The sequence below is a fragment of the Pygocentrus nattereri genome, chromosome 27, assembly GCF_015220715.1.
Source record: "Pygocentrus nattereri isolate fPygNat1 chromosome 27, fPygNat1.pri, whole genome shotgun sequence".
In the NCBI taxonomy this organism is placed as follows: Eukaryota; Metazoa; Chordata; class Actinopteri; order Characiformes; family Serrasalmidae; genus Pygocentrus; species Pygocentrus nattereri.
The window spans coordinates 25,838,053-25,863,188 of NC_051237.1; the positions used below are offsets into that span (position 1 = coordinate 25,838,053).

The 25,136-nt window shown below is 42.1% G+C and overlaps 2 protein-coding genes across 3 annotated transcripts in view; both read left to right on the plus strand.

The window, feature by feature from the left end:
- The first annotated feature begins 416 nt into the window (after window positions 1-416).
- Window positions 417-24,629, plus strand: lix1l (limb and CNS expressed 1 like). 2 transcript variants are annotated; one of them, XM_037535382.1, is made up of 7 exons: window positions 417-732; window positions 2,999-3,162; window positions 5,123-5,263; window positions 7,057-7,152; window positions 8,364-8,441; window positions 8,630-8,906; window positions 24,570-24,629. In XM_037535382.1, the coding sequence occupies exons 1-6, from the start codon at window positions 417-419 to the stop codon at window positions 8,882-8,884; spliced, it is 1,050 nt and encodes a 349-aa protein (XP_037391279.1). In that variant the 3' UTR covers window positions 8,885-8,906; window positions 24,570-24,629. The 2 variants fall into 2 exon arrangements, with proteins under 2 accessions (XP_037391279.1, XP_037391278.1); XM_037535381.1 differs by lacking the exon at window positions 24,570-24,629 and having other exon boundaries at window positions 8,630-9,739.
- adck5 (aarF domain containing kinase 5) overlaps window positions 19,191-25,136 on the plus strand; it is a 31,158-nt gene continuing 25,212 nt past the window's right edge. Inside the window, exons 1-2 of the mRNA XM_037535380.1 lie at window positions 19,191-19,330; window positions 24,570-24,664. Coding sequence (XP_037391277.1) covers window positions 19,307-19,330; window positions 24,570-24,664 — 119 coding nt within the window. The 5' untranslated portion in view covers window positions 19,191-19,306. The remainder of the gene's footprint in view (window positions 19,331-24,569; window positions 24,665-25,136) is intronic.

Sequence of the window (25,136 nt, forward strand, 5' to 3'; positions counted from 1 at the left end):
GATGTTTACATCATTTTCCCGGGGGGGGTGGGTGGGGGGTGCTAAGAATTTTGCACAGCACCTCATGATATTTCCATCCCACAAACCACAAACACGAAGCTCCAGGATGCACAATTTAAGGTGGAACGGGGAAAAATCGAACAACAAGCTGGCGAATGGGGAGCTGACTTCAGCTAATCCGTTCAGCTCACTACGTAGGGCGCAACGAGTCGATTTGGGACGCGGCCCAAAACGCTTATCCCTAAACGACTTTTCCTGAAACACAGGAAATCCAGCCTACATGCCTCATCCAGCAGAAACGGAGCGGCAGCGACTTTATTTACCCCGGATTTTTTAAACAAAGCGACACGTAGACGAGGCGCTCTGCCCCTTTATTCTCTGAGCTCCAGGCTGCTTTACCCCTCCGCCCCAACACAATGGAGTCTCTCCGCCATCAGCGCCTCCAGCCCGGGGTTAGCGGGACCCTGCGCGCCTCCCTCCGGCCTGGAGTCTCCCCGGGCTCCCGCATGTCCCCCCAGGCTCCGCCGGGCCCTCTGCCCGGGTGCTCTGGGCCTCCGCCCCCGCTGCCGCCGCTCTCCAGCCTCGGGGCTGCGGGCCTGGGCTCCATGGACATGGCGGGGCTGGGGTTCGGGCTGTGCAACCCGGCCAACACCACCAACCCGGCCGTGCTGAGGGAGGCCGTGGACGCGGTGGTCCGGAGCTTCGCCAAGCACACTCAAGGATACGGCAGAGGTACGAGACCCTCAGACCCTCAGACCCAGAGACACTGAGCACTGCTGCAGCCTGAGATCACACTGACCCCCTTTATTCTGAAATACACTCTTAAAAATCCCTTGGTTCCTCAAATGTTCTGTAGTGAAAACAGTGCTTTTATATAGAACCAGAACCAGAAAACACCCAAAGAACCATTTGCATGATTAAAGGGTTCTTCGCATGGCGAGATGGTTCCTCAGATTGATGGAGAATGTGCTGTATATGGTTCTATATAGAACCTTTTTGAAAAGGGCTCTTCTGTTGTTACAAGCTTGCCGTCATAACAGCAGCAGAACCCTTTTTGGTTCTATAGAGAATAAAATGTCAATATTTGTGTTCGAGTCTTGGTTCCCAAGGAATCTGAACCATTTCGCTCAGTTTACGTCTCAGGCACGGAAGTGTGGAGGAATTTTGAGAAATTGGTGGAGGTCCGCTTGAAGCAGCTGGACGTCACACCTGTGTTGCAGTCTGTCTGCTCTGCACAGCTGTCGGCTGTCTTGCTCTGAGGGCTCTGACACACCTGACTGAGCTCCAGAGAGACTTTAATGCCGAGACTGAAACACAGAGCTGTGCAGTTCAGGTGGCGGAGCTGGAATCACTGATTTAGGTTGAGGAGAAGGGTCTGATCTCAGGTAAGCGCTCAGGTGAGCGTCATGAACTAAGCAGGTGTGCTGGAGCAGGTAAGCAGCACTCTGCAGAGGGAGGAGGGTGCAGGGGTGGAGCTCAGAACGGAGGAATTAACTGGAAAACTGACGTTCGGTTACTCACAGCTCTGAATGCTGTAGCACTGTCTGAGCACCAGTGTTCACAATCAGCCAGCAGGACCAATCGGACGTGACCAGCATGATCAGCTGTTAGCCACAACGTGATTGTCTTCATTCTAATATATGTATATGGTTCTCTATAGCACCAAAAAGGGTGAAGTAGCCTATTTCACCATGCAAAGAACCATTTAATCGTGCAAATAGTGCTTTGAGTGTTCATGGCTCTATATAGAACCATTGATTTTACTAAAGAAACCCTGAGGAACCATCGTTTTAAGAGTGTGCAACTTCAAGAGCCTCTCATTTACCTTCTCTCATGCTGACCGTGTATCAGTCATACAGGTTTACAGTGTGATTGGTTAAAAAAGCAGATCCAGAAGTTTCAGTACGTGATGTTTCCACGCTCTGTTGACTTGCCTGTCATTAAGAGTTTATTTACGATATGTTCACTTTGTACAACAGTGAGTTCCGGCCAGACGAGCTAATTGGTTGAGAGGCGTTCTAACGGTTTATCACAAACACAGTATCACTCCGCTGAGACGCTGTTGCTAAGCAACAACTCCGACAGCTGTAGGAGACGCTCGAGCCATTTGAACATTTCTACTTCTTACTTCGCCACAAATAGAAAACGGACACTGTTCTGTCACATCTGACCGACAGACGATTTGGTCCGACTCTGAAGACGAGGCGACACTAAAGTCCCAAACTGTCGTCACCACTGAGCAGCTTTTCAGTCGGCAGCTGTGACAGAAGAACAGCTGAACAACCTGGAATCAGCCAGAAATGAACCCAACACCATTCGCCAAACTAAACGGGCTGTAAGAAGCTTTACAGACCGGCTGGAACAAAACAACATTAATACTGATCTGGACAAACTGACCAAACTGAGCTGAACCTGATATTGGCTCAGTTTTACGGCTCAGTCTGATTTGGTCCGACTCTGAAGATCAGACACGTCTGGCGAATGGTGTTGGGTTCATTTCTGGCTGATTCCAGGTTGTTCAGCTGTTCTTCTGTCTCAGCTGCCGACTGAAAAGCTGCTCAGTGGAGACGACAGTTTGGGAATTTAGAGTAAGGAGCTGGAGAACGAACTGCCGGCTGAGCAGCGAGTGGGCGGAGCTTGTTACTCTGACATAGCAACAAGCTGCTCGTTAAGGAGCTATAATTAGGAGGAAGGAACTGAACATTAAAACATATTAAACGCCGCGTTCACGGCCAGTTTATTAATTTCTTACTGTATTTATTTAACTGCTGTATTAAAGCAGTGGAGCATTCGAGGAGGGAGTTATCACCAATAACATCACGGCTGTGATGATCTACGGCCACCAGATCACAGCCGGGATGTTATTCCGCGATAATGCGCTCCCTCTCGGGTTCTACTGCTTAAGGTTCAGTATTTTGGTCACAGCAGTGTGACTGTAACTGTAGTCTAATATTGGTGTGTAGCAGTAAAATCTTAACACATGCTCCTTCTGTCTCAGTGAACGTGGTGGAGGCCTTGCAGGAGTTCTGGCAGATGAAACAGTCGCGTGGTGCTGACCTGAAGAATGGAGCTCTGGTGGTGTACGAGATGGTTCCATCCAACAACCCTCCATACGTCTGCTATGTCAGTCTGCCTGGAGGAAGCTGCTTCGGGAGCTTTCAGGTACACTTTGTAATGCTGGTGTCACTGCAGTTGCTCGAAACTTGCATGAAACAAAATTTCATTTGAGTCGCATAAAGTAAAATGTCCTGCAACTTGCTTGAAACTCAGCCGTGCATCACATCCATGAAACAAATCTCATGGAATAACCAGTCAAAATGCAGATGATGCATCCTGTGATCATGTTGATCGACATCACTTTAAGCAGTTGATTTTCCCGGATCAATTGCCAAGAAAATAAAACAATGTAGTTTATTAGGTAGTTGAAAAGGAGGTCCTCCTGATTTTAACTTTTTTTAAAACTTTTTTCATTTTATGATATTATGACAATAAACACATTCAACCTTAATGGCTAATCAGACATTAATTTTCAAATTAATTTTCATACAGAGAACAGATTTAAAAAATTTGTATATATATATATATATATATATATATATATATATATATATATATATATATATATATATATATATAAACCCAAGATATAGAGATTATAAAGATAAACGAGTAACAATGATAAAATAAATGTAAGAATGATAAAAGTGCTGCAAATATGCATATATATATATATATATATATATATTTTTTTTTTTTTTTTAATTTTTGTTCTTTGTATGCTACTTTGTGGAGTAACAATGTGTTGCATGCAACTGAGTTGTATTGAGTAACTGTCTAATTGCATGAAAATTATGTTGCAGGCAACTAGTTGCATGAAAGTTTCACTGTGTGAAGCCAGCCTACTGCTAATTGTGCTTTGGAGCTGAGTTCGGGTGTTGAGAACCGATTGAGAGCTCAGGCCTAATCCTGAAATGACTTAAATTCTTGGCATTTTGTCTCCTGTGGGTGGATGAACGAAGGTGCTGTGTGTGCTTTCTTTTCATGAAGATGGTGATCAGGGGCCGTATTACAGAAACCTCCTATCTTTTTGTCTTAAGATCTGACAGGTCAAGATAAGATTTTACACGCATTCATATTACAGAAGCAAATCTGATCTTAATCTAGGAATCTTCATGAACTCATTTCAGGTGAAAGTCCTCCAGCGTCTCTCTTGGTAAACCAGTCTTTTAATAGAACGTCATTAATTAGTGACGCTGACGTCTATTAAAATGATCAGAAGCACAAAACACTGAAGGTAAACAGTTTCCATCAGGGAGAACCGAGTGGCTCTGAAATCACTTTTTACACACAAGCAAAGTTTCAGTTTCAGATTTATTTACAACTTAGTTCCAAGTTTAAGTTGAATAAAAACTGGCTTTAAACTCAGGATCACAGATGAGCTCCTTTACTATGTTGATCTGTAGGCCTCTGTTCATAAACATAAACCAGCCCAAACTCATTTACTATAAAATGAAATGGTGTTTGTAGAAATTCAGAAAAAAGCCGCGTCAGTCTCGACTGCAGTGTGGACATATTTCTATATTGAGCTCTATTTACACAAAGTTAGGTTAGTTCATCATTTATGTTGAACAGACTCTCCCAAAGTTTTACGCTGCTGCGCTGACGTTGAACCGCGTGCTGCACTGGGTCGGTATGACCAACAGGTCAAAACCAGCTCTAAACAAAGTGACCGCTGGGCCCTGATTGGTGCTCTGGCTTTGCACTTCTTTCGTTTTGACATGTTACGTTTTTATACACACAGAAACCAAAAGGAACGACAGATTTCTCAAAATGTAGGAGGAAAAAGTCGGATATTAGACTCTGAAATGTAGTGGAGTGAAAGGAGAAAGTCGCCCAGAACGGAGAAACTTCAGTACAGATACACCAAAAATACTAAAGTACAGAAACTAATTACATTTACTTACTGTCCACCATTGGTGCTGGGAGTTGGAATAGAGTATAAATGTGGACCAGTTTGGGATTTCATGGAACCCAGAACAGCCAGAATTAGCTGTATATGGATATCTGTTATAGTAATGCGTCTTAAAGTGATTTCCTCCATTGTTTTGTCTGATCTCGCCAGTTTTGTCCCACGAAAGCCGAAGCGCGGCGGAGCGCAGCCAAAATAGCGTTGATGAACTCCGTCTTCAACGAGCATCCATCCCGCCGCATTACAGACGAGTTCATCGAGAAGAGCGTGTGTGAAGCGCTGGCCTCCTTCAATGTGAGTTACTGTCCTTTATACAGAACAGTATCAACTTTGTTTCTGTATTTATCTTTCATATCTAATCTTACTGTTTTCCATACGCAGCTAAAACGACCCTGTCTGTCAGATTCATCATGTGTTCATCATGTTCATCATGTGTTCATCATGTGTTCCCCGTCAGCAGACTATGCTACGTTATTAATTTGAATTTTCTGCTCAAAATCTATTATTTAATGTGTGCTTCCTTATCATGATGATAGAAGATGGTGATCAGGGGCCGTATTACAGAAACCTCCTATCTTTTTGTCTTAAATTAAGATCCGACAGGTCAAGATAAGATTTTACACACAATCGAATTACAGAAGCAAATCTGATCTTAATTTAGGAATCTTATCTTCTAGTATCTTTTCTTATCTCAGGTTACGAAATCTTAACTTGCTTGATTTAAGTCGACAGTCAACTGTCCTGTCTGTTTCCTAGCAACTGACCATACATGAAACGTAAACACCTAATGAAGCTAGCTAGTTAGTCAGACAGCTAATGTTAGCCTTACTGAGGTAACTGAGGTAAAAAAGGTCAAACAAAACTAAAGCACAATAAACAAAGTTAATAATGTTGTGTCAGTGCTTCATGTTATTTACACTTCTTGTAAGTCGCTCTGGATAAGAGCGTCTGCTAAATGCTGTAAAATGTAAATGTAAATTTATCAGAATCGGTGCTCCACAGTTTCAGTCTCCATTTCCCAAACGCTTTAGTCGAGTGCGCTAATGTTACTCCTCCCTATGAACAGACACAAGTGTAGCTTGGTCTCCTCATTATTCACCACCATCACTGTAATCTTGTATCTGACGAGTTTTTATCAAACATTAACACCCAAAGGTAATCAGAGGGACGGTGGAGATCGAATCTGCAATGTCTGAGTTGTTAAAAAATGCTGTTTAAATAAAAAAAAACTCACAAATGCACAAAATGTAGCTTATTACGCTGGTTATAGTGAACTGAGCTGTCCATCACTGCATAAAACTGTAGAAACAGATGGTCAGACAGGGGTTAAGACGCTCTGGTGTTTATCTTAAAGTTAAGAAAATATTTAGGATATTTTGGCAACTTAGCATGTTTCTGTAAAACCGTTTTCTCATCTGGAAATAAAAGGAGATTATAGACTTAAGAACAACTGTTTTGTAGTGACTTCTGTCCTAAATTCAGTCTTAACTGAAGTTGCCATGTCAACAAAGCAGATAAGATATGATCTCAGATTTAAGAATTTCCTGTAATACGGCCCCTGGCCGTAATTCACTTGATTTGACTCCAAAAAAAGTTGCATTCTGTTTTTATTTATATTTTATACAGTGCCCCTTTTTTGGAAACAGGGTTGTAATAAAATATTCATGCCAGAATGTGGACATGCATAATTGATCTATTTATCTAATGAATTAATTTATTATTATTATTAATAATAATAATAATAATAATAATATTATTAATTAACCCATATTCGTGCCACAGTGGGGAAATTTCACCTCCACATTTAACCCATCCGTGCAGTGAAACACCACATACACACTAGTGAACACACACACTAGGGGGCAGTGAGCACACTTGCCCGGAGTGGTGGGCAGCCCTATCTACAGCGCCTGGGGAGCAGTTGGGGGTTAGGTGTCTTGCTCTAGGGCACCTCAGTCATGTACTGTTGGCTCAGGAGATTGAACCGGCGGCCTTCCGGTCACAGGGCTGGTTTCCTAACCTCCAGTCTGTATTTAGAAAGACTTGAAGTATAAGAGCAACGCTGTGTCTGTGTTTGTCTCCTGCAGGGAAACAGAGAAGAGGCAGATAACCCTAATACAGGGATTGGGGCTTTCCGCTTCATGCTGGAATCCAACAAAGGCAAATCCATGCTGGAGTTCCAGGTAAGAGGTTTGAGTATCTGACACTGCAGTATCACTACAAAGGCTCCATCTGGTCTCGGCTTCCAAGCACACAACTGAAAGTGTGTTTCCAGTGTACAGTGTTTACTGTCAGTCAGTAAAAACTTTTGCCCCTCTCATTTAAGCTCATTTAAACAAATATTGACATTTATAAGAAGCTAATCTGTTCAACAGCACTATATTCATTAATATACAGTAAAGAAAACGGTTATACGGTAAGTTTCGTAATTATTAAATAGCAGCTAAAACACAGTAAGCACCAACTACGATCACAGAGACTGTGATTATTATTATTATACAGTACTGTAGTAATCATACAGTAACTATAACTACTTTTAAAGATTTACTCTTCTTACAATATATCCAGTAACTATAGCACCTGTTATACAGAAATTACAGTAACTGTTATATTGTAACAATAGTATTATTATACAGTAGCTGTAGTATTTATTATAACATCTATAGCAACTATTATACAATAAATATAGCAAGTATTATACAAAAACTACAATTACTGTTATACAAAAACTGTAGTTACAATTATACAATGACTATGATACAATAACTGTAGCAACTATTAGACAGTATAATTACTTTTATAAAACAAATGTATGAACTATTGTGCAGTAACTATAGCAACTATTATTTAGGAACTGTAGCTGCTGTTATACAGTAACTATAACAATTATTCGACAATAACTGTAAATGGGTCATACAATAACAATTATATAGTATAGTTGCTATTATACAGTACCAATATTAGCTAGTGTTATAAAGTAACTATAGGTGCTATTATAAATTAACTCTAGTTATTAATACACTACAGTTATTATAGTACCTATAATAACTGTTATATCACTGTTGTTGGAAGAAAACCTCATAGCTCCATTTTTAACGTTTTCTAGTTTTTGATATAATTTGAAAATACGTGTTGCTCTTTACATTGTGTGTAAATGTCATGAAGTGTGGACTGAAAAAACATCCCAAAATGACCTGGAAAAAATTCTGGTTCCATTGACTTACATTAAAAGTAAAGAAGGGTTTTTCCTTCTCCTGTAAAGTTACCGTTTTGGAGAGATGAGGTTTTCTTCCGACAACAGCGATATACTGTTGGTAACTATGGTAACGTTATACAGTAACTTTAAAAACTGTACAATAACAATATTAACTGTGTAAATGATGCTTTTTCTCAGGAGCTGATGACTGTTTTCCAGCTGCTGCACTGGAATGGAAGTCTAAAAGCCATGAGAGAGAGGCAGTGCTCTCGCCAGGTCAGTGTTCCACACACACACACACACACACACACACACACACACACACACACACACACACACACACACAGTTTTAATTGCTCCACCTGCCTTGTGTCTAACTGTATGCCAGCAAAGGAGGGATTTCTGATAAATTGGCTAGTCTCAGTGATCCAGCAGCGCTTGTGTTGTATTTTTCCTCTGTGAAGGAGGTGCTGGCTCATTACTCCCACCGAGCGCTGGACGATGACATGCGGACGCAGATGGCAGCGGACTGGGTGAGCAGAGAGCACAGCATTTCTGGAACCATCAGCAGAGAGCTGGCAGCCACCGAGCGCGAGCTGGAGGAGGCCAGGCTGGCTGGACGCGAGCTTCGATTCTACAAGGAAAAGAAGGACATTCTGATAATGGCCTTGGGGCAGCTCGGTGGGTCCAACACCACCACACTGCCCTGCTCATGCTGAAGAGCGTACAGCGGCACGAGCTGTGAGTAGAATATGAAGGACATCGTAATGCGGTCAGAGACAATTCACCAAATCTCATAGACAGCAATCTGGGTTTCTGTATACAAACAATTCATAGTCATTAATGACATTGGATTCTAAATATTCAACAGTGACCAAAAGGTCAGATTTCCTGTGTTTTGGTCAGAGATTTTTTTTAAAGAATTTAATGATGTAATTGTGAAGGAAATCAGTGCAGCATTCAACACTTGGGGAACCTTAGAGCTCAAAGCAGTGCTTAGAAAAAGTGCATTGAATTCACTTGGTGCAAATTGTACATTGGATCCACATTAGTAAAATATGTATAAAAAAAAAATATATATATATTATTTGCTGTTGGTAAGAAGTATTAAAATTGCAGCTTTTAATAATAATAACTAATAATAATAATAATAGCAACACCTTGAAAGACTATGGGGACCACCGAGTCACACCCTAGCAACCACCATGGATACATTAGCAAGTGACTAGCAACACCCTAGAAACCACCTAAAATACCATAGCAACTGGACAGCAAGACCATAGCAACCACCAAGCAAAACTCTAGCAATAACATGGAATATCAAATTAAGTGCTTAACAACACCATAGCAACTGCCTAGCAACACTCAAACAACCACTGGAGGTACCATAGCAACCACTTAGCAACAAGTTAACAACCACCCAGAAAACCACAGAAACCAACTAGCAACATCATAGTAACTGCCTAGCAACACCCTAGCATCAGACTTCAGGTATCATAACGATCACCTACAGAATAAAACAAGCTAACAACCACCCAGAAAACCACAGAATCAAACTACCAACACCATAGCAAGTGCCTAGCAACACCCTAGCAACCCCTTGAGATACCATAGCAACCACCTGCAGAACCATAGAAACCATTTAGCAACAAGCTAGCAACCACTCAGAAAACTGCTGAAACCACCATAGCAACACCAACTGCCTGGTGTCACCCTAACTACCCCTTGAGGTACTATAACTACCACCTGCAGAACCATAGCAATTACTTAGAAACAAGCTAACAACTACCCATAAAACCACAGAAACCAAATGGCAACTCCATAGCAACACCCTAGCAACCACTTGAGGAACCATAGCAACTACCCTCAGAACAAAAGCAACCACTTAGCAGCAAGCTAACAACTACCCAGAAAACCACGGAAACCAACCAGCAACATCAATGCGACCACCTGGAATACCATGGCAACCACGCAATGAAAATAAGCCAAACGACATCATAAACAACCCATTAACCTGATTTGGTGCTATATAAACCCAGTTAACTTAAACAGTCTACAGCTTTCACTCTTTAGAAGCTTCTGTTCTAGTTATCACTGTTATTGATATAAACGCTGAGTTTTTGGCGGTAATTATGTTTGTGTAATATATTTTATTCATGTGGAAACGATGTACGTGTTTGAATCAGTGCTCTCTTTTTCCAGTGAACGCAGTGCTGCTTTATGAATCCCACATCAGTATTACATATAATCGTGCAGTATCGACCTCACCACTGATTTGAATGTATCGTATGCACATGCTTTATCCATGTGCACGTTTTTTTCTGTAATGGGAGGAGGGTAAGAGTTACAGATCAAACTCTGGTTTGAGTTTCCTTGGCTAGTTCCCCCACACAGCTGTGAGAGACGCTCTTGTCTCATGCTTTAAGCCTTTCAGCATCTGGAATCATTTATATCTGAGGTGTGGCTCTGCTGTCGTCTGATCACTCAGCGTTATGCAGATTTACAGATTTCCTGCCAGTTCCACTGAACTCCACTTACATAATCCTCCTAATTGAGAAAGAAGTCTGTACTGCGTGTTCTGCGGCCAGCTATGTTTTTATTCTCGTGAAGCTGGAAGGCTTTAGCAGTTCCGTTCAGGCAAGGTCATTTCAAAAGCTTGAGCATTTCTACTCTGTTCATATCTTCTGTGTATTGATGCTTTTCTTCACATTTTTGCCTGTATTAGCTTCGTTCACCAAAGCACTGCCTTTACAATGTATCTGCAGACATACTGGTGTGTTGTAGGGGTGGGCAATATGACATTTCATCATTATTGTGGTACATTTCATCACATTAGTCTTTTCTATTGGTATGATGTGTGTGGTCAGTACCTTACTGAACAACTGCATGGAGCATAAGGTTAATCGGACAGCTGCACCGCATTGGAGCCCCTGAGATTTTGTCTGTTTCAGTGAAAGATTTCAACCTCCCCAGTTTACACCTTTCCCCAAATGTGGTCAGTCAGCCAGCACATGTGTAGTGTCAGAATTTTCCTCTTTTAGTTTGGGCGCTAGAGCCATGGCTGTGATTACGTGCAAAGATTTTTTCCAATCCAGTTAAATACATTCTGAATACAGATTAAGACTGAGATGTTTATTCTCATGCTACTCAACAGTCTGAGGGAAAAATCTGTTTACATGCTCACTGTAAGTAACCTGTTCCACACATATGCAAAGAGAACCGCTTTGTGTAGACGTTACCATGACAGCCAGCATCACGTGAGATGAGCAGCAGTGAGCAGTGCTTGTGTTTTTAACTGCTTTAAAATGATATCAGACTCAGGAAAACGTCCAGGTAAAAAGGAAGCTTCTTCCTTCATATACATGCAGTTTGTATTGATTTTGTATTGATTGTCCATAGTTTTTAGGTGACTTCCTGCTGGTGCAGGTTTCCTCTCTTTCAATGACGCACTCAAAAGTGACTTGAGTGCTAAAAGCTCCCTCTTGTGGAGAATATTGAGACTGCCAAACATGGCTTAAAACCTGTGGATGACCTGCGGAACGCCTGTTTACCATTTAAATTGCAGACTAATCACTAAGCTGTTTTTTTTTCCAGTAATTGACTTTAATCAAGAATCGTGACAGCCCTAATAGACTTTAATTAATTGTGAGCTACAGCTGCCCCATATCTTCAGCAAAGCAAACTTCAGACACCAAACATGTCTTGGCTGTTCAATTATAACTGAGGCACGTGGGGAATCTGAGGAAAGTAAATTTTTCGGTGAGCTGTTTCTTCAACTGTATGTAGCTCAAGCAAAAAATATCATAATTATCATAGCTTTTAAGAGTCTGGATGACTGCTGGTGCATTGTATCAAACCAACAAACTAAATATCGTGATACACATTGTGATGTTTGCACCATATTGCCCACCCTTGGTGTGTTCTCACTTGCTGACTATGAGCCAGATCTGATGGATGCTTTCAGACTTGCTGATGAAGCTGAAAGCTCTTATGGTTTGTGCTTGCGGCAGTGATTTCAGGCCACGCCCGGACATCCACACAGCACTCGGCTCTGTGCGCTGTAGCCTGGACTCCGGGCTGGAACTGCTAATGCAGATTGTGATTTTTCCTGTAAATTTCAGTCAGTACAACATAAACGATTATGCAATTTCAGTACTTTCATTTTAAAGCTTATATATTGATGTTTATGAATATATTGCCGTCAACTGAAAGCCTTTTAGCCTTTTAGCTACCAGCATCATCTCATTTCATTTTCTCTAGTTTACATCCTTTTCTTCTCTCGTCTAGAACCTTTTATAATATTTGAATGCAATCCTTGCTTTTTTTTTTTATCTGATTGCTGTTTTTAATTCTTTTACATATGCAGTCGGGCTTTTCTGTTACTCGCCCTGCCGGGGTATCGAATGTTCAATTTCTGCTCAATGTTTACACTTGTTTTGAGTATTTATCAGTCACCTGCGCTAAAGAAAAGCTTTTTTACATCTTGTGCGAGGTCACAAGACATTTTTTTCCAGAATGAGTGGTGGCTTTATCTGTATTTAGGAACAAGAATAGAAAGAAAACTGCAGAAGTGTTGATTTACCTCAGTGTTGGAAGTGAATAATTCTATGTAGAAAAAGTTCTATATAGAAAGTGAAAAAATGAAAGCATTGGATAATAATACAGCTTATAACATTCCTGAGATCTATGCTCTCAAAAAAGGCAGTCCTTCAGGGGTTCTTTAGTAAAGAAAATGGTTCTATGTAGAACCAGGAACACTCAAAGAACCCTTTACAAGATTAAAGGGTTCTTGTACTGTCACACGCTTGAGCTCATGACAATAGCAGAACCCTTTTTGGTGCAATTTAGAACTTTTGGTTCTTTGCATGGTGAAGTTTCTTCAGATTCATGGAGAGTGTTGTACATGGTTCTATAGAGCACCAAAAAGGGTTTTGCGAAGATGTCAAGCTTGTAACAATAGAAGAACCTGTTTTAGTGCTATATACAGCCATATACACTCACTGGCCACTTTATTAGGTCCCCCTTTTGCCTTCAGAACTGCCTTAATTCTTCGTGGCAGACTTTCAACAAGGTGTTGGAAACGTTCCTCAGAGATTCTGGTTGGTTATTTGAGTTACCAGTCTGCCCATTCTCCTCTGACCTCTCACAGCAACAAGGCATTTTCGTCCACACAACTGACCGCTCACTGGATGTTTCCTCTTTTTCGGACCGTTCTCTGTAAACCCTAGAGATGGTTGAGCGTGAAAATCCCAGCAGATCAGCAGTTTCTGAAATACTCAGACCAGCCCGTCTGGCACCAACAACCACGCCACGTTCAAAGCCCCTTAAATCCCCTTTCTTCCCCGTTCTGATGCTCGGCCTGCACTTCAGCATGTCTTCTTGACCACCTCTACACGCCTAAATGCACTGAGTTGCGGCTGTGTGATTGGCTGATTAGCTATTTGTGTTAACGAGCAACTGAACCTAATAAAGTGGCAGTGAGCGTACAGCACATTCTCCATCAATCTATTTCACCATGCAAAAAGACAGAAACCACTCCCTTTGCTAAGGAACACTTGAAGAACCGTCTTTTTCAGAAGTGTACAGTATTTGAGACTTTTATAATAAATCTAGCTCAATGTAAAATCACGTTGTAGTTCAGCTGAGTGGAGCTGATAACTGCATTTTGCTCTGTTGATGAGGAGAAAACCTGTAAAATAAGTGTAAAATAGCAAAGATTAGCATAAATATACTTTGTAAAGCCATGAAAGTCCAGGATATTAGTCAGTTTCTGCAGAAAAAATCTAAACCTAAATCATTTCTGGGACTAAATGCTGACTTGTCTGGCTTTACTTTCCAGAAAATGCCTGCTAATTAGCATGCTAAGCATTCAGAGCGCTCAAATCCCGTCCAATAAACGTCTCTGTCATGATTATATGAGCGTAGATGGTCTCAGAGTTCGCAGAAATTCGTATTGTAAGATATGAGCGCAGATGTGGACTTTCCTGAGGTCGATTCAAGCCTTTTTTTGTTCAGCAAAGCTGCAGTTGTAGCCTCATTTTCAGGGGGCTAATGCTAACAACGTTAGCCACACGCTCAGTGTCAAAACTGAGGTGAAACATGAACTTTCTCTGATCTGGACCTTGAAAATGGACCTAAACAGATATGCAGGCAGAGAAAAATGACATTTTAATCTGTCAGATTGTTGAAGAATCGTTCCAAATATATTTGTGTACAGTGTGAAGGTGTGTAGGGTCACTAACGTCTGCGCCTGGTTGCATAAACCACCTTGAGTTATTACTGTTATATGATCCCTAAAGGATCTCAGATCTTCAGCAGAAGCTTATTTATCTTTAGTCCTAAATTAAGATCTGATCAGATTTTTCACAAAAAATCATCTCCCAGTGAAAGCCACGTTTTACAGTAGAAATAAATGGAGCTCATTATGCTGGTAGTGAACTACGCCGTCTGACTCAGCCGCCTCAGAACCAGAGAAATGGGCCTTAAACAGAAGTTCGGACCCTGTTGGGCTTCATCCTAAAGTTAGGACAGGATTTAGGAGGTTTAGTCTAGTCAGGATGTTTGTGTGATGCTGTTTTCTGATCTGGAGTTCATGCTGAGACGGTGAAAAGAGGAGCTGATATTCTGGAATAGCTACTGAACTAAATTCAGTCCTAGCTGTTAAGATATTGTTGTATTGCGGCCCCTGAGATCCTAAATGCCTTCGTCCTGTAGTTTTCTCAGATTATCAGCTGTCCTTGAGTAGAAGATCGACTGTTGCTATGGAGATGGTTAGCGAGCAAGCTAGCACTTTTGTGCTAATGCCTGCAGCTAAGCTCTGTCCGTTTAACAAGATTAAACACACACTTTTGTGTAATGTTTTCATTTCAGTTGTTCAATTTCTAAGTGTAGAAGTCGCCATCATCAGAAAGGCGGGAGTCTGGACGTCCTTTTCTAGTCGACTTTAAGAGTTTGCCACGACAAAACTGTAGCGTTAGCTGCTAAAAACAGCTAAAACGGTTCCCTCATGCGAATCGGTCACCTTTAAAGGGCCCATATCGTGGAAAACCTACTGTTTCTCGCTGAGGAACGTATGTAATATGTAAACATTATCAACATTTGTTCAATTCTGTTCACTCTTCAATCCGTACAGTCCATATGTGGAAACTAAACTTCAAAAAACAGCTTGCTCTGAAACTGTTTTTGTGAGGGTAAATGGGTTTAAGCCTGTTCAACCTATGGCGGTTTAGCCCCGCCCATTCATGCTGAAGTTGTGAGTAGTATTTCAGCCTGTCTGGTTTAGTATTGTTTGGGTTTTTTTTTTTTTTTTTAAGAGGAATAGTACAGGACAGCCAATAAGAACAGAGCTCATTTACATATATATAAATCATGTATAGATATGTCTTAAAGTCACAGTAACAAAAAAAGCCTGTTTAATTCTAAGGGATAAGGAGTGGTTGGGGAAAAAATGAAAATGAATTTGCTGTGTTTTTAATTTTTAAATTTTTAATTAAATACCCAGAAAATGGGTTATACAGGCGTGTGCAAAAGTTTGGGCACCCACATATTTTTTTTATTTTCTGAGTGTAAATACGTTACACGTCCTCTACAGAGACTCACTGCTGCACGTTTTAATACGCAGTTACTGTTTATTTACTGAATTTAACACACTGGGGGGGAATAAAACAAAATGTGTCGGCAAATAAGTAGGAATTGTGCCTTAAACCTGCGGAAGCTTGTAAGTGTGCCCTCTGGAGGACGTGTCTTTTCACACAGAAAGTCAACAGTACACGCGGTTTATCAGGGGTGTTCGCACCCTTGCAGGAGACGGTCGGCTATTTTCTTTACGGGTTTTCCGAAGTGAACTTTTCTTTAAGCTGTTTTATGGGACCTGGCGCAGGGGTTCGTTTGTCTGGCGCTGTACGAGGTTCGTGTTGTGGAGAAAATCCAGTCGCCGTTAAAAACAGAAGTGCAATCTGTGATCCTCCCACATGTCACTCAAACCTTCATTGTAATTCTTTTTATCGTATCTTATCGCTGCAGTCGGAACAAAACCTCGTATCTCCTTTTTTGACATTTTTCAGTTTTTGATATCATTTGAAAGGACCTGTAGGTCTTTACATTGTGTGTAAATTTCATGATGAACGGACCAAAAGAAACGCCCCAAAACGGCTTGGAAAGACGTCTGGTTCCATTGACTTCCATTAAAAGTGAAGTAGGTTTTTTCCTTCTCCTGTAAAGTGACCGATTTGAAGATCCGAGGTTTTGTTTTGTGTTTGTGGACATGAACAATCTTGTGTTTGTTGTTCTTTTGTGTGCAGGTTACTTTTCTATGTTTTGGGGAATCTGTATGCGTCATGTTAGCAGTGCGTATGTTACTCCTGTGCGTTTTGTGTTATGGAAACGATGTGTTCTGGCGTGGGCAGCGCCGGTGGAGTCCGGCGGGCAGCGCGCCGGTGGGGCAGTGTTATTGATTTCCACAGTGAAGTAGGTGCTCTGAATGTCATTATAGTGCATGTAAAGCCTTTTATACAGCATTATCTATTCAATTTGTAATACAGCAATTTTGTTTTATACAGCAGTTTTATGAGTGATTATTCAATACTCACTTTGTAGATTTATATTCTTTAAATAATAAAGACTTTTTACAAAAAGGTTTCGTCATGTTGTATCTTTATTTAACCCGTAGACGTAGAGTGATCATCTTCGTTTTATAATCATCTTCATTTTATCCAAAAGTAATTACATAATGAATCACACAGTGCAGTTAATTATTCTGTTTACAGTCGGTTTATATGTCCTGCATGGACAGGTGTGAGTCTGCACCTCAGCAAAACGCAAAAGGTGCAGCTGAAGACTTCGTGCCCAACAGTTCAAATCATAATACAACACGCTATGTGGCCAAAAGTATGTGGACACACCTCCTTATTGTTGAGCTCAGGTGTTTCAGCCACACCCATTACTAACAGGTGGACAGAATCAAGCGCATAGCCTCGCAGTTCTCCCTGAAGAGCTTAGTGACTTTAAACGTGGCGCTGTCATAGGATGCCTCCTCTGCCTCAAGTCAGCGAAATTTCCGCCCTGCTAGATCTGCCCTGGTCAACTGTGATAGGAACCAGACGTCCCCCTGAACTGGTTCTGAATTGACTGCCTGATGACTGAGACGCTGTTTTATGAGAGTTTAGAGAACTTCAACTCCATTCATGGTGGAGGGAGACATGCAGGGCGCTGTGCGGCAAAATAGTCCCCAAAGAAAACTCAGTATTCCAGATTTTCCACTGTTTTCCATCATCAACATTCCATATGAGCTCAGAAGACTCGTGTAGGTTCTCTGGTGGTTCTGGATGGTAAATAAAGTGTCTATATCTGTGTTGTAGTCATGGCGACGCCTGGTTCCCATCACCACCACTGTAAAGACGTCTGAACCGCTTCACATCAAACCCCTTTCAGAATCTCTCTCAACGACTGAATAATCTGGAATTTTTGAAAAATAAGCCTCACAACTTGCTTCATAATAAAGTATATAATGTAACTACAGTATGACTGAAGTTGTTAATTTGCAGGATATGGACAGAATAACAGAAACACCACATGATAAAGGCTTCAGCTGCTGAGCTGCTGTGAAGTTAATGACAAAAGCAGCCACCAGTCAAAAAGATATATCCATCCATCCGTTTTCAAAGCTGCTTCTCCCTCAGGGTCTCGGGGGGATACTGGAGCCTATCCCAGCGGTCATCGGGTGGAAGGCAGGATACACCCTGGACAGGTCGCCAGTCCATCGCAGGGCAGACAGACAGTCACTCATACTCAGAGGCAATTTAGCACGTCCAATTGGCCTGACTGCATGTCTTTGGAATGCGGGAGGAAACCAGAGAACACGGAGGAAACCCACGCAGACACGGGGAGAACATGCAAACTCCACACAGAGAGGACCCCGGTAACCTGGCCGGGGAATCAAACCCAGACCCTCCTCGCTGTGAGGCGACAGTGCTACCCACTGTGCTGCCCTTAACAAGATATAATCTACCCCAAAATAGCAAACTTATGGCTGATGCACAGCTGGACCGTCCTAGCTGCACTAAAAATGTCTTTCTGGTAGCAGGACAATCAGTGGAGGATCAGACTGATGGAATCATTTGTTTTTAAAATGCCCTGTAGCCTGTAAACATGAGCTTTAATATCAAAGTAAAATCACTTATTCCATCTGGTTTGTCCAAGCTGGTCCTTTATATACGATTATTTATCAGTATTTCTCTGCCAGTTGGGGGTTTTATGGCTCCTTTAGGCAATAAAAAGTTCTATTTTATGTAAAAACTCGAGCTTTCACGCTGTCCTTCATGCTCCCTTTGCTCGACAGCTGCCGTCTCTCGTTTGTCCGCTAGAGGGCGCCAAAACTCCACTATAAGCGACAGAGCCGCGTTCAAGTTCATCCGGAATTTTAAACGTTTCTTACAATTAGTTAATTATCAATTAATCAAACTGTATTTAAACAAATACAGAGTACATTGAGGGCGATCTTCGTTTACAATGTGGCCAAGAGTTATATAAAAACAACGAGTTGTAATGAGCAAATAAATATAAGTTATGATATTAAAAGTATAACAGTGAAAATAAATAGCAAATACCAAAAAAGGTATTATAAAAAAAAACTGAACACAAAGAAACTTCAGCAAATTTTAAGACAAATGAAACTAACAAATAAAACTAAAAGGCAGGATAAGAAAAAAAATTAAATAGAGAACAATACAAAGAGAGCAAGAATAATAACAACAACAACAAATGCAATGATAAAAAAAATATAAAATACATGATTCTAATAACAATAGAAATAAAAATCCACAAGTAAAAAAAAACTAAAAATAAACTAAACTGTTAAAACTTAACTAAAATATTAAAAATAGTCTAATAGAGTTTTATATATACATATATATAAATAATTTTTTTTCTGGGAGGTCTGTTTCAGAAATAAACCATCAGAGCCTCGCAGTTCAGGAGCGCTTTAACGCAGCTTGGCCGCGGTGCTCCGTCAGATGATGCCGCCGCCGGAAAGCGCTTCTGTTTGGTGGCGATTTTTGACGCAGCACCGGCGAGAAGCTAACGAGTCCCGGCGGCAGCGAGAGGTCGTTTCGGCTCGGAATAGCTCGGCGCTTTGACGGGGGAGGATGGCAGGAGACCCGTTCCGCACGGTAAAGGCTCCGGCTTTATAAGCGGCCCGGTTAAACGGCTCATTTCAGTAAGTTTGGACTGAACCGGCTCGGCTCGGCTAACTGGCTGGGTTTCTCTGGCGGGATAGGCTAAGCTAAGCTAACGCTGCTGAACTGTGACCTTCCTGGGTGACGCGCTGAGCTCGGACACAGCAGAACCGACTCACAGCAGCAGCGGGGCACATAAAGATGTGCAGATGGATCCTCTCAGACTGTCTGAGGAACTGAGGTTCTCCAGCAGTGGATCCTCTCACTGACAGTCTGAGAAACTGAGGTTCTCCAGCAGTGGATCCTCTCATTGACTGTCTGAGAAACTGAGGATCTCCAGCAGTGGATCCTCTCACTGACTGTCTGAGGAACTGAGGTTCTCCAGCAGTGGATCCTCTCACTGACTGTCTGAGAAACTGAGGTTCTCCAGCAGTGGATCCTCTGACTGACTGTCTGAGGAACTGAGGTTCTCCAGCAGTGGATCCTCTCACTGACTGTCTGAGGAACTGAGGTTCTCCAGCAGTGGATCCTCTCACTGACTGTCTGAGAAACTGAGGTTCTCCAGCAGTGGATCCTCTCACTGACTGTCTGAGGAACTGAGGTTCTCCAGCCGTGGATCCTCTCACTGACTGTCTGAGGAACAATTTACTATATTATTAAGCTATACTGAGGCCACAACTTACTATATTATGGCCACAATTTATTATACTTTTATTATTTATTATTACGCTTTTATTATTTAGAGGCCACAACTTACTATGTTGATGTCACACTTATATTCAGGCCACAAATGAATGTATTCTCATAATATATTAAGAGAATCTTAACTTGTGACCTCATTATACTATCGCGTGGCCTTGATTTAGTTATCTGAGGCCAGGTCTTATTAAAGAATGGTCCCAGTGTCGCCTCAGGGGCTCCGCGCAGGTTGGGCTAGAAAGACGTTCCGGGCGGACGAGACTGAGCCGAGCTGGGATGAGCGAGTGTTCGGCGCCTCTGTGGATCAGAACCACTTCACGCTCAGAACACCGCGGCAGCCCGAGAGAGTGCCCGGTCCAAAGTGCATGTTTTTGCTGATTTTCCGTGGTGGGAGAGGTTAACGCGTCCCCCTCAGGCAGGTTTCTGAAAATTCTAGTTCTCTTTATTTATTTCCTTATTGATTGATTGATTGATTGATTGATTGATTGAATTCCACATTTGAACACAGGCCAGATTTTACGCTTTACGTTTGCCCAGTGTGTTAAACTCAGTGAATAAACGGTAAGTGTGTGTTAGAGTGTGTAGAAGTGCGTCTGTAGAAATCCTGTTCACTTAGTTTCACTAAATCAACAGATGTGTGGAATTTGACCAGGGGCGCTTAAACTTTTGCACACAACTGTGTGTTGCGTTTATGATCAAATGAACCAGTTTTAGTGACCGATATGTGAAACGTGGCGGGCGGCAGTGTCGAGCGCTGCTTTTAGTGTGCTCCTTATTATTATTAGCATTATTACAGAAATAATAGAGATTTAATGATGTGTTATTATATATATATATGAATCTCGCTGTCGTCAGATCAAAACCTCGCATCTCCAAAATGGTAACTTTACAGGAGACAAAAGAAGGACAGAAGGACAAAACCTACTGTACTTTTGATATGGGGGCAGTCGTGGGCTGGAGGTCAGGGAACCAGCCCTCTGACCGGAAGGTCGCCGGTTCGATCCCCAGAGCCGACAGCACATGACTGAGGTGCCCTTGAGCAAGACACCTAACCCCCAACTGCTCCCCGGTGCTGCGGATTGGGCTGCCCACTGCCCCCTTGTGTGTGTGTGTGTGTGTGTGTGTGTGTGTGTGTGTGTGTGTGTGCGCTCACTAGTGTCTATGTGGTGTTTCAGTGCACGGATGGGTTAAATGCGGAGGTGAAGTTTCCCCGCTGTGGGACTAATAAGGGTCTCTTAATGTAAGTCAATGGAACCAGACGTCTTTCCAGGTCATTTTTGGTCCATTCATCATGAAATTTGTACACAGTGTAAAGATGCATTTCACATACATTTTCAAATTATGTGAAAGAAATTGAGATGAGGTTTTGTTCCAACAACAGATATATATATATATATGAAAGAGAATATGCTTTATTTGTAGAGCACCTTTTGGACATAAGTGCAGCTCCCAGCGCTTCACAGAGGGTTAAAAGACAAACGCGATGAAAAGGTGTGCGTTTAAATACGTGAATTTAAAAGCAGGAAAAAAAGAGGGTTGGTTAGTGTAGTGGGTAACACCTCTGCCTTCTACACTGTAGACTGGGGTTCAATCCCCCACCAGGGCAAACACCCTACACTATACCAATAAGAGTCCTTGGGCAAGACTCCTAACACCACCTTGGCCTGCCTATATAAAATGATCAAATTGTAAGTCGCTCTGGATAAGAGTGTCAGCCAAATGCCGTAAATGTAAAAAGAAGAGCAGTTAACAACAGACAACGTGAAAAAGCAGATGTCGTAGTAAAATGACAAACATGAGTAGCTGTGGCAATAAAAAAATAATAGAAATTTAAAATACATTTAAGAAATGAAAATAGCAATAAAATAAAAAGTGAAATAAAAAGTGAAAACTGCAGTTTTAAGTACTTTAGTCATTGCCTTACATAAAGAACCATGTGGAACATTCAGAGACGGGCAGTCTGGTTATGAAGGTGCCAATCCGTTTACGGATAATTATGTGTTTATTATTATTAATAATAATAATAATAATAACATTGTTGTTGTCGTTATTATTAAATGTTTACTGCTCATGGTGAGTCAGTGGTCAGGTGGAGGCTGAAGGCCGAGTGAAGGCCGCGACACTGAGAGCTGCTGAGTGATGAAGCTGGTTCGAGACGCTCCGTTCTCGATGTTGACGCCGCTGAATCATCCACTCTGTACGACCTTGGAGTGAACATGCACCCCCCCCACCTCCTGACCACCCACCTCATCAGAGGGGCTTGTCAAAACACGACCTCGCCATTACCAGACGAGTTGTTTTTGTACCGGTCGACAGCTGTTATTGTTCCCCTGGAGAGCCTTTTCGCCCTGTTCGTTTCCCCACGAAGCCCTTGAACCTCTGAGTGACATCACAAACATGAGGAGGAGAGCAGCGCTTTCTCCTTCTCGATGGTCCGAGAGGAGATAATCGGATTATCGGTAACCCTTTCATGTCCAGCTGCTCTGTTTAGTGTGATCAACCACAGAACCAGTTCTGGTTGGTCTACTGAAGGGGTGCCCAAGCTCTTTTGGTCTCGAGGGGGTGAAGGTGCAGTGTTTGTGGTGGGCCGAGGGCCAAAAAGGCCGAGTGATATACAAATAAAGTCGTTGAGTTTTTTTTTTTAAATACTCAAAAAATATTTTAGAAAACTAAACACCAATCAGGTCCTCGTTTCTACACTCACTGTCCACTTTATCAGCTCCACTTACTGTATAGCTGCTCTCTGTAGTTCTACAGTTACAGACTGTAGTCCATCTGTTTCTCTGATACTCTGTTACCCTGTTCTTCAGTGGTCAGGACCCCCATGGACCCTCACAGGTACTGTTTGGGTGGTGGGTCATTCTCAGCACTGCAGTAACACTAACGTGGTGGTGATGTGTTAGTGTGTGTTGTGCTGGTCTGAGTGGATCAGACACAGCAGTGCTGCTGGAGTTTTAAACACCTCAGTGTCGCTGCTGGACTGAGAACCAATAATATCCAGCCGACAGCGTCCTGTGGGCAGCGTCCTGTGGGCGGCGTCCTGTGGGCAGCGTCCTGTGACCACTGATGAAGGACTAGAGGATGACCAACTTAAACTGCAGCAGCAGATGAGCTGTCGTCTCTGACTTTACATCTACAAGGTGGACCGACCAGGTAGGAGTGTCTAATAGAGTGGACAGTGAGTGGACACAGTGTTTAAAAACTCCAGCAGCACTGCTGTGTCTGATCCACTCAGACCAGCACAACACAAACTAACACACCACCACGTCAGTGTTACTGCAGTGCTGAGAATGATCCACCTCCCAAATAGTACCTGCTCTGTGAGGGTCCATGGGGGTCCTGACCACTGAAGAACAGGGTAAAAGGGGGTAACAAAGTATTTTCAGCCACGCAATAACCGTCTTCTGCTTTATTTTCTTGTCCATTGATCCAGTGAACGCCCTCACTTGAAAAGTGTGGCGGTCGACGTGAACACCTGGTGCATTAGTGCTGCTTTGATTTGCCTTGAAACCTGTTTCATGACGTTGACACGTGTGCAGCTGAGTTTCGAGTGAGTTGCAGGACGTTTTACCTCAAAACAAAAAAGTTTGGCTTTCTGACGGTTTCAAGCAGCCAGTGTTTCACCGTGTTAAACCAGCTTCGCGGCGCCCATTTGAGTTTTTCTTTTGACATGTAATTACTGCAAACAGTGAAACGTGGATTTTTGTTGCTTTTATAAAAAGTGAAGCAACCGTCTGTGCCTGGATCTCCATGGGCCAGATGTGGTCTCATTACCAGAAAACACACCTTATAATAATCACTTATTTTCTGACTTCTTATGTCAAGTAATGCCTCACTTTCTCAAAATAATCATGATATTATTATTATGATATATTAAACCGATGACATATTTCTATGTATTATTTATTTATTCTTTTTTGTTTGCTTGCAGGGACAAGAAAAACGTTCCATAAACTGCAGCACATGTAATGCATGTAGTGCGTCTAGCTAAAGGAAGTTTCCAGTCTCAGCTTAGGCTTTTAAATAAAACAAAACAAATAAACAGCACAGTGTATATAAATAAACACATGCATAAAATACATAAAGGAGGCGTGTCCATTTGATGATTACATTTGTGTATGAATGAGTCTTTATACTGTATATCGGTCCAGACTTGTTCGCAAGGTTTTGGTTCTGTTTAAACCAGTGTTTCACTTTTACACTAAAAACTTTGGGTTGATTTTGAGTTTTGATTTCTGAAGGTACGTTCGATAACTGTACGCCTTGAACTGTAAAATAATACTTTCTTGACAAATGACATTTTTTAAGACATTGTCCTTGTTTTAAGTTACTAAGTCAAAATCTTGAATGAGTGATTATTTCAGCCTAATACGTCCTAATTGGCCGTCCCCACCAGAGCGAAGTGTCACTGCACTGTCCGTAATTAGCGCCTCTCTTATTAAACCTGCCCCCTGGGGACGTTAATTGGACTGAATAAGTAATGAACAAAAAAATGCAAACAGTTTCTAACTGCCGTCTCTCTGTATGTTTTCAGTTACGGTTGTGCCGGCGTCACTTGGCGCTGCTCCAGAAGTGTTCGAGTCCCATAAACCACCAGGTGCTGCTCCGCAGGCCCCTCAGCTCACACAGGTAGGCCTTCAGTACAGGAGGTCGCACATTTTCCTGCCTTTCCACAAATGCACACGATCAGCTCTCAGTAGCAGTAACGGTGACCAATCAGCTCTCAGTAGCAGTACCGCTAACCAATCAGCTCTCAGTAGCAGTACCGCTAACCAATCAGCTCTCAGTAGCAGTAACGCTAACCAATCAGCTCTCAGTAGCAGTAACGCTAACCAATCAGCTCTCAGTAGCAGTAACTCTAACCAATCAGCTCTCAGTAGCAGTAACGCTAACCAATCAGCACTCAGTAGCAGTAACGCTAACCAATCAGCTCTCAGTAGCAGTAACGCTAACCAATCAGCTCTCAGTAGCAGTAACGCTGACCAATCAGCTCTCAGTAGCAGTAACGCTAACCAATCAGCTCTCAGTAGCAGTAACGCTAACCAATCAGCTCTCAGTAGCAGTAACGCTAACCAATCAGCTCTCAGTAGCAGTACCGCTA

Coding starts and splice junctions, on each gene's coding strand:
- lix1l (XM_037535382.1), top strand. CDS start 417: ATGGAGTCTCTCCGCCATCAGCGCCTCCAGCCCGGGGTTAGCGGGACC. Junction 3,163..5,122: donor GCTGCTTCGGGAGCTTTCAG/GTACACTTTGTA, acceptor TGATCTCGCCAG/TTTTGTCCCACGAAAGCCGA. Junction 7,153..8,363: donor AATCCATGCTGGAGTTCCAG/GTAAGAGGTTTG, acceptor GCTTTTTCTCAG/GAGCTGATGACTGTTTTCCA.